We start from the raw sequence: 12,548 nt of genomic DNA on the forward strand, positions 1-12,548 counted from the left end.
GGACATGACTCACACGAAGAGAAGACTGAGAAGCGCAGGGAGAAGGCCTCGGGAGGGCTAGGCCAGGGCAGAGGCCGAGGAGAAAGCAGCGCTGGCTGCACCTTGAACTCCACTTGTAGCCACCAGAACTGGGCGAGAATAAATGTCTATTGTTGAAGCCTCCTGGTCTGTGGTACTTTGTTATGGCAGCCCTAGCAAACTAAGATGCTGAGCTTCAGCAGAAGTCCTTGGTGCTGGCTGACATTGTTTTTACCACGAGCATCCTGGTAAAGAGATCCAGGATCCGAGGCGGGTGCTGTCTTGGAGATGGCTAGAGCATGGCTTCCACACTGGGCAGGATGTTCATGCTTGGCAGCGTGCACCGATGGCTCAGAGCAACCCCCAGGATGTCCCCGGGGAAGCTACCACGGCTTTCTGCCAGTGTGTGGCTCTGATGGCACCATGGTGCAGGACTTCTATTTGCTCATTTCTCCCACACTTCCCTCCGCCGTTCTGAGCTGTTTGCTCTGTGTGTACGGTCAGTTCCGGGGCTTCCGGGATGCTGTGTGGCTGCCTCTGCTACACAGATGGAGCCATCCATGGGCCCTACCTGAGGCCCAGCATCTCTGCCCTCCTCTTCCTTCCTGGCTATCTCAGCAGGGACATTCCCTTTTCTCCCTTCTCTTTAACCCTTTGCAAGCCTTTCTTTTTGCTGCCACTTTGCAAAAATAGCTTGTTTTAGAGGCACTTTAAGTGCTGGGGGTAAGAGGCCAGTGTGGCCCAATCCCTGCCCTCAGGGAACTTATGCCCTTCTGAGGACAAAACCCCTCCCTGGTCTGCCCTGATTTTGTTCCCCTGCTCTGCTGCTGCCTTTGACATGTGCCTTAAGCATGCTTTTTATTTCCTATATTCTGATGCTTAGACACTGGGGCCCTGCTGACCTGGAGATACTGCCCCTCCCAGGGTAGCGGACTCCTAGAGAGAGCAAACAACTCACCGGGGAGCTCACCATTCAAATGCAAAGCAACCAATCCGGAGCCGCCCATTCCCACCACCTCCTCCGTGGGACTCTCACACTCTGGACCCTTATCTGCCCTCCTAATCCCTCCAGGGCCAGGACCAGGTGACTAGGGACAGCCCCTATGCCCAGCCCTTAAGCTATTCAAACCAGCCAACCCTGAGTCTGCTTTCCTGCTAGGTCCTTCCCACAGAAACCACAGTAGAAGCTCTTTCCCACATTTCCCCTTGGCTCCCTCTGCCTCCTGACCCACCCTGGTGCTTCCCCGTGTGGCCTGCATGCTGCGGTGAACCTCCTCTTGAGAACTGTGAGTAGCAAACTCTTTTCAACAAGAGTTGTCTCCTGATCTGTTGGTTTCACCACACCTGAGTAATAATAAAACCCGCGTGTAAACACAGTGTCGAGCAGCCACTCCTCATGGAGCCCTTGCCCCCGGCCCTGGGGGCCAAACAGTGGGTGGCCTACACAGCAGAAATTCCTCCTCTCACAGCTCTGGAGACAGGGAGCCTGAGATCAAGGTGTCGGCAGGGTTGGTTTCTGTGAGGGCTTGAGGGAAGTTCTGTTCCAGCCTCTCTTCTTGGCTTGGCGATGGCTGTCTTCTCCCAGGCTCTTCACATAGTCTTCCTTCTATGTGGGTCTGACTCTTCCCATGGTTCTTTTCATAAGGACACTAGTCATACTGGATTAGGGGCCAGCCTACTCCAGTGTGACCTCATCTTAACCGGTTACATCTATATTAACCCTATTTGCAGGTAAGGTCACATAAGGTACTGGCAGTTAGGACTTCAGAACGTCATTTTGGGAGAACAAAATTCAACTCATAATAGCTGCCAACCCCAAAATCTAATTCCCTAGTTGAGTTTCTTCAGAGTTCTTATTTGAATACTAGAATCAACGTCATGGTGGCTCCCGCAGAAGTCCCAGCTCACATCTGAAGTCCCTGCCTTAGGAGGCTGAGGCAGGAGGGTCATTTGAGCCCAGGAGTTTGAGGCTGCAGTGAGCTATGATTGCACCAGTGCACTCCAGTCCACTCCAGACAGAGTGAGATCCTATCTCTAGAAAAATAAAAATAGGGCCAGGCTCAGTGGCTCACGCCTGTAATCCCAGGACTTTGGGAGGCCGAGGCAGGTGGATCACAAGGTCAGGAGTTCAAGACCAGCCTGGCCAACATGGTGAAACCTCGTCTCTACTAAAAATACAAAAATTAGCTGGGTGTGGTGGCAGGCGCCTGTAATCCCAGCTATTTGGGAGGCTGAGGCAGGAGAATCGCTTGAACCCAGGAAGCGGAGGTTGCAGTGAGCCAAGATCGCGCCACTGCATTCTAGCCTGGGCGACAGAGTGAGACTTCATCTCAAATACATACATACATACATACATACATACATACATACATAAAATGTCACAGATGGGGGTGGTGTTAAAAAACAAAACAAAACAAAAAACAAGCAGACTTTTGCACCCTACCCCAAATCCAGAGAAACTCAATCTCTGGGTGCTGGGGAACACCCTCGGAGGGTCTGCTGCTAGAACATCTCCCACAGCAGGCCACATGGAGCTTGGGCTCTCATTTCTCCTCCATTGGGACCGCCGTAATGGCCTCCTCAAAGGATTTCCTTCAATCTCTCCCTCACACTGCCCACTCACTGGAATTCATAACATGCTTTTCCGACATTGCATCTTATTTAACATCTTGATTCAACAAACTTCTTGATTTCATGTCTTTATTTCGCAAACATTGGCTTCGCTACATGCCTGGCTTAAAATGAAATATCCTTGCATTTATTCCTCACAACAGCCCTATGAGGTAAGGACTCTCATCGTCCCCACTTTGCAGCTGAGCACGATAAGCAGAGCTGGGCCGGGACACCAGCAGTGTGGCTCTGGGCCATGGTGTGTCGCCTCCATGCTGCCCTTCTTGGAGAGGCCATCCTCCACCGTGGAGTGCTGCCACAAGCACGGTCTGAGAAGCTCATGGTCACCTGGGACAGTACCTTCTCTCCAAGGCGTGGTCTCAAGCTGCCTTACCAGGTTTCCCGCTGCTCAGCACCTGGACATCCAGTGGGTTTGAAAGGGGGTCCCTGACCAGCAATGTCAGCTGCCATTCCTCACTTCCATTCCAGATCTACACCCCAGAGCAGAAACCCTGGCGGGGCGCCCAGCAATCCATTACAATGTGCCTTCCTGGCGATTCAGAGGCATGCTCCAGCCCTTATTCTAAAAGTCTGGGGGGCTCTGTCCTTTGATGACCCCATACCTCCCTGCCCTCCTCTGCCCTGACTGTATTCCATTCCTGAAAATTCTCCTTGATGTCTCCTTTTTGGCTGCCACTGACCTGTCCATCCTTTAAGGCCAAACCTGAATGTCACTTTATTTAGGAAGCTTTTTTTTCTCCTTATCTCCTTTCCTGTCCTCCTAACCATACTTTATACCTATTTTTTCCTCCCTGTAACAGTTTCCTTGCTGTACCTTATGTCATTGTACTTGTCACCATAAAGCAGGCCATTTAAGGCCAATGTCTGTGTCCCTCGCACACCTACTGCGGTTCCTGTGTTCAAGGAAGCACTGGATTAACCATTGTATGGAACCAATACCATTAGCCCACGGAGGACATGAGTTCAAGTTACAGTGACAGAAAAAGACCAGGGCAATTACTTTGAAAAAAAAAAAAAAAAGAGTTTTACAAAGCAGGATTCAAAACATAATTCTTTGACAGAGCCAATGTTTTAAAATGATTTCATTGCTCTCTCCCATTGAATGGAGAAACTTCTGTGCTGTGGTATCTGGCAAGTCCTGTCCTTTCAGGCACAGCCCAACACTTACACCAAAGTGACTTGTCCAGGGCAGGTAAGACTGGAGGAGCTGCCATCAAGGCTTCAGACCTGAAGGTTATGCTCCTGTGTGGTCTGACTTCCATGTGACAGAGGAGCATCTCTTCTTAGGTGTGGCCTTTCAGCGCTCCTAATGTAGCCTAGGACTGCACTTCTTCACCATCTGAGCTCCCATAGCATGCTGGGAGCTCTTGTGGTCAGCTGAAACCACCAGATTCACCCCCCGCCCCGCCACTTGGACTGCTACATCTCAGACTACGCCAGGGCAGTATTTGATCAGAGATTATATGATTAATAGCATACATATATGATTAGCAGCATACATATTTTTGCATTTTTGAATGTGGATGCATAAAATGGGTTTTTCTGGGCCACAATCTGGATATCCTCTGTTTGAATCAAATCCACCCCTGAAACTAAAAGGTCTTGCATATTCTTCAAGCTGTTGGGGTGCAGGTCCACATGCCCTTATCCATAATGCCGAAATCCAAAAGACTCTACAAATCAAATGGTCTTTTAAGAACTCATTTGGTGGCAAAACCTGAGCTGAAGCTATTTAATAGGCTATAGTCAATTCCACTTAGTGTGAATATTCAGGCATTTTTATGCATATATGTTTTGATTAAAGATTTCTTCCTTGGCTGGGCGCGCTGGATCACGCCTGTAATCTCAGCACTTTGGGAGGCTAAGGCAGGTGGATCACCTGAGATCAGGAGTTCAAGACCAGCCTGGCCAACATGGTAAAACCCCATCTCTACTAAAAAATACAAAATTAGCTGGGCATGGTGGCACATGCCTGTAATCCCAGTTACTCGGGAGGCTGAGGCAGGAGAATCATCTGAGCCTGGGAGGTGGAGGTTGCAGTGAGCTGAGATCTTACCACTGCGCTCAAGCTTGGGCGACAGAGCGAGACTCCATCTCAAAACAAAACAAAACAACAAAAAAGATTTCTTCCTCAGTGTTCACTGAGGCTTTACCACCAAATATTCAATATACTCACTGTATTAATCTTTTTTTATTTGTTTTTATTTTTATTTATTTATTTATTTTGAGATGAAGCCTCGCTCTGTTGCTCAGGCTGGAGTGCAGTGGCATGATCTCAGCTCGCAGCAACCTCCGCTTCCCGGGTTCAAGCGATCCTCCCGCTTCAGCCTCCTGAGTAGCTGGGATTACAGGCATGGACCACCATGCCCCGCTAATTCTTTTTGTATTTTTAATAGAGACGGGGTTTCATCATGTTGTCCAGTCTGGTCTCGAACTCCTGACCTTTGGTGATCCAACCGCCTCGGCCTCCTGAAGTGCTGGGATTACAGGCATGAGCCACCGTGCTTGGCCCTAATCTTTTTTTAAAAAATCTGAAATCAAAAACATACCTGACCCTAAGGGTGGTAGATAAGGGATAAAGAACCTATTGGCAAAGCCCAGCATAAGACTAACAATAATAATAATAAAAAAAATCACAGATAATTTTCTTGCTGTGTGACATGGTATCTACTTTTGGGGCTGTAGATTAAGGCCTCTTTTATTTCTAAAAGTTCTGTGTTAACATTGAACATTGGCCAATCTAGATTATTTCTAAAGTCCTTCCAAAGACCTAGAGATAGAGGCTGCCAAGATTCCCCGTCATTTCCCCCTTAAAGAGAAATATTCAAGATCCATGAATATCTGTGGCCATCTCAGGAATTCTGTGACAGTTTTTGGCACTCTGACTTGAAGTATTTAATAGATTTATCAGCACACAGGAAATTAAATTGGAAGGCTTTCCTCTTACACGTCTATCAAGTTAAAACTTTTCGGGATAAAATTTTTATCAGTTTTAGTAATATTCATGTTATGAAATGGAACATAAATGCTATTAAAACTTAATTTTTTTTTTTTTTTTTTTTTTTGCAGAGACACGGTCTCATAATGTTGTCCTGGCTGGTCTCAAACTCCTGGCCTCAAGTGATCGTCCCGATTGAGCTCCCCCAAAGTATTGTGATTATAGGTGTGAGCCACTGTAGCTGGCCAAAACATTTTATTCTGAAGTGTAGTCTCTACAAACTGTCTTTAAAAGTGTGAATGGTAAGTTAAATTCTTTCATGACTTTTCTTCCCAAATAAAATTACTTAAGGAAAAATTTCCCCTCCCATCTGTGTGGGCTCAAATGGTGCATATTTTAAGTAATACCCTTGCCTACTCAGAACACTCAACTGCGTCAGGGAGATTCTACACAAAGGTGTTTCACTGGTTTTATTTCACAAGGAAACAATATGAAGCGAAGCCAATCTATTCCTTCTGTGGCTTTAAATGCTCCCGATCTCTCAGCTGTGAAATAGTGATAGCATTGTCCAGATCTTCCAGGGTTGTTGTGTGAGTTAGAGATAATTTTTATAATTTGCCAAAGCACAAGAGGGCCCTAAGTAAAGAATGTGTGTATGGGTGTCTTTGTATGTTTATAATTACCATTTCCATCAGGAAGAACAGCAAGACTTCACTTAATCTAAAATATTCGTGGAGTTAAAATGTAGGGAATAGAGAACTACAATCTCTCTTCCACTAGCCAGAAGTGGAAAATAAAGGAAGATGCTAAGAGGAAAGCTGGGCGGTTTGATCTCATCTAAGAGGTGTTCTTGACTGAGGAAGCAGGAGACGTCCGAGAACCGGCTGTGGAACCTGGCAGTGACAGTCAGAAGAGCTGGGGAGCGAGCCCTAGGACCAGCATTTAATTTATTTGAAGGTGTCAGAAGCTGAGGTTGCAGAATTGGGTCCTTTTAGCAGCTACCGCCCCTGGATGTAGTTTGTGAGAGGAAGGGGAATAAAGAGAAAGCAGACCCCGACCGGGCACCGTGGCTCACACTTGTAATCCCAGCACTTTGGGAAGCTGAGGCAGGCAGATTGCCTGAAGTCAGGAGTTCGAGACCAGCCTGGCTAACGTAGTGAAACCCCATCTCTACTAAAAATACAAAAATTAGCCAGGCGAGATGGTGTGTGCCTGTAGTCCCAGCTACTAGGGAGGCGGAGGCAGGAGAATCACTCCAACCAGAGAGGGGGAGGTTGTAGTGAGCTGAGATCGCACCACTGCAACTCCAGCCTGCATGACAGAGTGAGACTCTGCCTAAAAAAAAAAAAAAGAGAGCGAGCGAGAAAGCAGACCCCACAAGCTGGCTTGGAAATGAGTTTATATTTATGATGCTTTCAGTGCCCTCGATCTATCCCTGGTGTAGGCAACAAAACTAATTCCCTCCTTTTAGTTATTATCCCTTTATGCACGCTTGGGACAGCTAGGGCTGCTGGCTTCTGTGGCAGTGAATTTCCCCTAGAAGGGGGCTTGGACAGTACACGTTCCCAGTAGCTCATCAGAAGTACTTTCTGCAAGGGGATTCTGTAGAACCTCAGGAGGTATGCCTGGAGAAGCCACGGAAGGCCCACATGGCCCCTACTACTAAGGACACCGGTTTCTAGCCTGTGAGTCTCCTTTAGGTTCAGTGAGCTTCATGTTCACCAGGAAGGAAGGCACATTTTTTTCCTCCTTCCTTCTCTTCCACTCCCCTTTGAGAAATGAAACCATCTGAGGAAAAAGAAGGCTGGGCTTTGTAATATGGGTCAAACCAAATGGTGACTTTCAAGACTGAGCATACATTATATTCGCCAGGGAAGGGTTTTTTGTTCCTGTTTTTTTTTTTTTTTGAGACAGGGTCTCACTCTTGCCCAGGCTGGAGTGCAGTGGTACGATCATGGCTCACTGCAGCCTTGACTTCCTGGGCTCAAGCAATCCTCCCACCTCAGCCTCCCGAGTAGCTGGGACCACAGGTGTGTGCCACCACACTTAGCTAACTTTTAAAATTTTTTGTAGAGACAGAGACTTGCTATATTGTTCAGGCTGGTGTCTAACTCCTGAGCTGAAGTGATCCTCCTGACTTAGCCTCCCAAAGTGCTGAGATTACAGGCATGAGCCACTGTGTCTAGTTGACTGGGGAAGCTTTTAAAATAGATTGACATACATCTCCCGCTGCACAACAGCTAAGTCAGAATCTTGGGGGTAGGGAGTATGGATTCTGTCTTTCCAGTTCTCTACAATAACCTGAGGTGTGATGACATGAGCCATTTTGCACACCATTGGAGACCTGAAAATGCCACAAACACTTATTCAGCCCCTCATTATGCCTGTCTGTCACAGGGAGGCTGGAAACTTTTCGCTAAGTAAAGAGACTGCGTGTGCTGTTCATCAAGGGAACATGTGACTTCCACACATGCTGGACACCAGAGATGAGGCCCAAGATGGTGAAGGGCCCACATGGAGGGAAGGATCACATGCTTGATTGAGAGGGAAAGTCAAGTGGAAAATGGCAAGAAGAGGAGGAACTGGGAGAAGCAAAACAAGGTGAAGATAAATTTAATAATTTTCTTTAAATAAATTTGTTATGCTAAAAAAGAAAAACCTCTAGTCATTTTCTAGAGACTTCTTTTTGCCTTAGGGATTCTTTGTAGTTCCTCTCCATGTAACATATTGGGTAATACTTGTGGTTCTGAAATAAAATGCGAGCAGGGGGGTGTACGCAGAAAACTTACCACTGAATCAAGGGACCAACTGTGCAGACATTATGTAACGATAATATTCTATCGTTGTGAACATGGCACTTGTGAATCAATAATTTTAGAATATTTTAGAAAGGACATTTTAAAAAATCACATAGGAAACGAAGTTAAAATTTAGAGAAAAGTAGAATATTTTATCCCATCTTCTACGCACCTCAAGCCTAAACAAAACACACAGAATGAAATTTTAATGATGCCTGTTAAGCCTATTTGAAAACAAATTCTATCTGGCCCCCATAAACGGATGTTTAGGCGTTGAGGTGATCAACTCCTTGGTTCTCCAATCTGAAATGTTCAAAGGAAGGAGGTAGAACTTGGGCAAGTTTAAAGCATGTAGCTCTGTTGAACCACTTCTAACCACCCTGCCCCCAGCTGATGACCAACTTTTACACTGACCACAGCTGAAAATGTAAATGCAAATAAAAAGCTTGAGATGTTATTGGACGAGGTGTATTAAAATAAAATCAAAAATAGAAATATTAGGTATATACACAACAGCATAAGTGAAACATATCATGTGATACAGAAGTTTCCATTCAAAGCCTACAGGAGAAAAATTTAGTGAGCAGAACTGCTTGAACCTCCTGCCACCATGGCTTATTAGAGCCTCGTAGTCACTTATGTTCCTTCATATCCTTGGGTATAAATAGTCTCATACACATGCTACACAATTTAGAAAAGATTGCTGAATCATAAAAATAGCCCCGAATGTGGCACTCTGGCTTTCTAGAGTACAGCTAAAATTAATACATGATCTTTAACAATGTCCAAATCTTTGAAGCAACAAAGGAAACTCATGTTTTAGAAGGCCCTACGAGGTTCTTCAGAGATTAGAATCTTAGTTTTTCCAAACTACATTGTCAAAACAAATCTGGACATAGAAAATTGTGGAAATGAAAAAGTTGGACTCTTAAAAAGATTCCTTCTAAACACAGAGCAGTTTCTGAGGCTCTTCTCCCTTTCCTGGGAGGTCCAGGTGAGCCCGGTGCCTTCGGGTGAGCAACAGGGCAGCTGTGCGTGCTCACGGGCTCCTCCTGCTGGAAGAGAGAGAGATGTGCATGCCACTCCTATGGCATGTCTAGCAGGTCTGAGCAGTGTCCATAGAAGAAAAATGTTTTAACAGTCTCAGATTTTGGGAGGTAGGGGGAAAAAAAACACTGAAATCTGGGAAAGACATTTTTAAGCTGCTGACTTCACTTGCAAAATCTGACAGGTTGGATTAGTTTTGTTTTTTGTTTTTTAAACGAGTAAGCCAAAGCATAGAGAAAATATAAAGAAATGTCATGCTATGTATCCGGTTATTTTAGCTTTATAAATGAGTTTAGTTCTGCAATTATTGGGGATTCATTGCAATGGTCTCTGAAACTTTGAGTCCTATGTCCAATTGTAAACAGAGAGCTAGTTGGGTGCATTTTCGGAGAGAATAGGTGTTTTCTTCTCAAACGGCTGCACTCAGATGTTGTCAAGCAGAGCAAGATTACCAGCTGCTGAGGGCAAGTCCAAGCTGCAACTGAGTGGAGCATCCATCTAAGAGTACAGAATACTTTCCCATTTAGAGGGTGTTCTTCCTGAGTAATTTAGCCTCTATTTCAGGATCCAGGCACGGCAGATGATCCCCACACATGAAATAATAAGTGCAACCAGTGATGGTTACTTTTCCTCTCTAAATGAGGCGGCCACCCCTGCCAAATGGACGGGTCTCCCTATGCTCTAAGGCTGCTGCTGGTACTGCCCTTCCGTGGCTGTGTAGAAATCATCCAGGACGCTCTGTAAGTAATCAAATGTTGGTCTCTCTTCTGCCTTTTCTTTCCAGCACATTTTCATAATGTCATAGAGCTCATCTGGGCAGTTCTCCACACGGGGCATCCTGTAGCCCTGGGACAGGGCGGTCATCACGTCGGCATTAGTTCTCCCTAGGGTGGAAAAAAACAAAAACCCATGCCGTTAAGAAACCTGGCAGAGAGTCAAGCACTGCAGTGGTCTTTTTGCTCCTCACATCCTGCAACCATGATTGAAACAAGCTTTACTGAGGCTGTTAGGGGTTGAACAGCATCCTCCCAAAATTCCTAGGTTCAAATCCTCACCCCGAGTACACCTCAGAATTGACCGCACCATATTTAGAGATAAGGCCTTTATAGAGGTAACTAAGTTAAAATGAGGCCATTTGGGTGGGTTTTAATCCAATATGACTAGTATCCTTATAAGAGGAGATTAGAACACAGACTAGTACAGGGGAAAGACCATGTGAAGACACAGGGAGAAGGCAGCCATCAACAAGTCCAGGAGAGAGGCCTCAGGAAAAACCAACCCGGCCAGCACCTCGACCTTGGACTTTGAAACTCCAGAACCCTGGAAAAATAAATGTCTGTTGTTTAAATTATCCAGTGTGTTGTATTGTTATGGCAGCCCTTGCCAACTAATATAGAAGCTAAGGAAATTTCTACAAGCAACTCAATAAATACATTTTAGCATGGAGGGGATCAAGACAGCATTCAGTTTGCCAAAATTTGTTAAGTAGGAGCCACAGCCATGTTCTCTTTAATAACAAAAGGATGCTGGACTTGCCTCACATTTCAGATAAGTCACCCATATCTAATCCTAACTCTCAACTTTAATTACGTTTGCAGGGCAGCATGCTTTCAACTTCAACCTGTAGTATATTTATGAAAAAAATAATTTTACCACATATTATCTTATACAGACATTTTTCAAAAATTGGCTTTTCATTTAATAATTGGTATTTTCATTTACTTAAAGTCAGCATCCTTAAGTCAGCCCAACAAATTGGTTACATGCTTGCCAAATAGTTAAAAACTTAGGGATTAATTTGGAAAATAACGATGGTTCAGTTAATCCGAAGGACACTTGTCTGTAGTTTGTGCTACATATCTTGTGGATGTCACTGTCTTTTAAGAGCAAGATATTAATTGAGGAGGAAAACTGAACCCCAATCATAGTCTCAAGTGGAGCTACTTCACAGATGCAGTTAACTGTTCCAATCTGCAGTACCTGGCCAGAGTGACAGCTCACTCTGATTCTGGATTTGCATATTCTTGACCTCCAGGAGAGAAGTAAGGTGCTCATTACTCCTCTAGAGCTCTGCAAAAGGCCTGGTAATATAGAATGTTTTTAATGTGGTCAAATATCTCAGGGTAATTCAGAAGCTGAACTGTCAATCTTTGATCCTGAGAATAGCTTTAAGGGGTAAAAAAGATCATTATAATAATAACATTTTCCTGCATGATAAAGGAGATTAATCCTTTAATTATGTGCTCACCTAGCAGTATCTATCCACACCTGTATGTTTTGCATATTTTGTGGATACCCTGTTCTGTAGGATGTGAACTTCTCTAAAGAAGACTGTATGTCATGCAAAGTATATACAATATCTGGCATATGAGAGGGGCTCCATTCCTCACAATGAATTTCCTTTCCATAGCTATCTCTTTTTCAAAGCTGTAGATTTTACCATCAGTGGTCACTGGAAGGATTCTAAATAAGTGGCAGCTTCAGGGGAAATGGTTTTTTACCAGATTTGAAACAGAACCTTCTTTTGAATGTATTTTCTAATCAGTGTTTTTCAAATTGCGGGGCACTATCTGCATTTGGGATCAACAAATTGATTTTTTTAGGGTACTACCAGTATTTTCTTTTTCTTTTTTTTTTTTTTTTTGAGGCAGAGTCTCCCTCTTTCACCCAGGCTGGAGTGCAGTGGAGCGATCTTGGCTCACTGCAACCTCCGCCTCCCAGGTTCAAGCGATTCTCCTGCCTCAGCCTCCCAAGTAGCTGGGATTACAGGTGCCCACTACCATGCCCGGCTAATTTTTGTGTTTCTAGTAGAGACGGGGTTTCACCATGTTGGCCAGGCTGGTCTCAAACTCCCGACCTCAAGTCATCTGCCCGTCTCGGTCTCCCAAAGTGCTGGATTAAAAGCGGGAGCCACCGCATCCAGCCAATTACCAGTATTTTTAAAAATGAATTATAACAGAATAAAACAGAAAAGGTCAGAAAGCACTGCACATAGGAAAGGTCAATATGGTTTTATGAAACGTTTGCTTTATATACAGGGTAGGTTTCTGTGTATTTCTCACAATGGCTTATGGCCAATAAGCTTTGAGATCCTCTGCCTTTAACTTACCTTTTTT

The 12,548-nt window shown here is 44.9% G+C and overlaps 1 protein-coding gene across 4 annotated transcripts in view; it reads right to left on the minus strand.

Annotated features, from left to right (window-relative positions):
• Positions 1 to 8,837: 8,837 nt before the first annotated feature.
• Positions 8,838 to 12,548, minus strand: part of LYN (LYN proto-oncogene, Src family tyrosine kinase) — a 158,340-nt gene continuing 154,629 nt past the window's right edge. For all 4 annotated transcript variants that reach the window (XM_058443634.1, XM_058443635.1, XM_032759749.2 and 1 more), the window contains one exon: positions 8,838 to 10,316. In XM_058443634.1, the coding sequence (XP_058299617.1) occupies positions 10,114 to 10,316 (203 nt within the window). In that variant the 3' untranslated portion in view covers positions 8,838 to 10,113. The remainder of the gene's footprint in view (positions 10,317 to 12,548) is intronic.

The sequence above is a fragment of the Hylobates moloch genome, unplaced genomic scaffold, assembly GCF_009828535.3.
Source record: "Hylobates moloch isolate HMO894 unplaced genomic scaffold, HMol_V3 SCAFFOLD_9, whole genome shotgun sequence".
In the NCBI taxonomy this organism is placed as follows: domain Eukaryota; kingdom Metazoa; phylum Chordata; class Mammalia; order Primates; family Hylobatidae; genus Hylobates; species Hylobates moloch.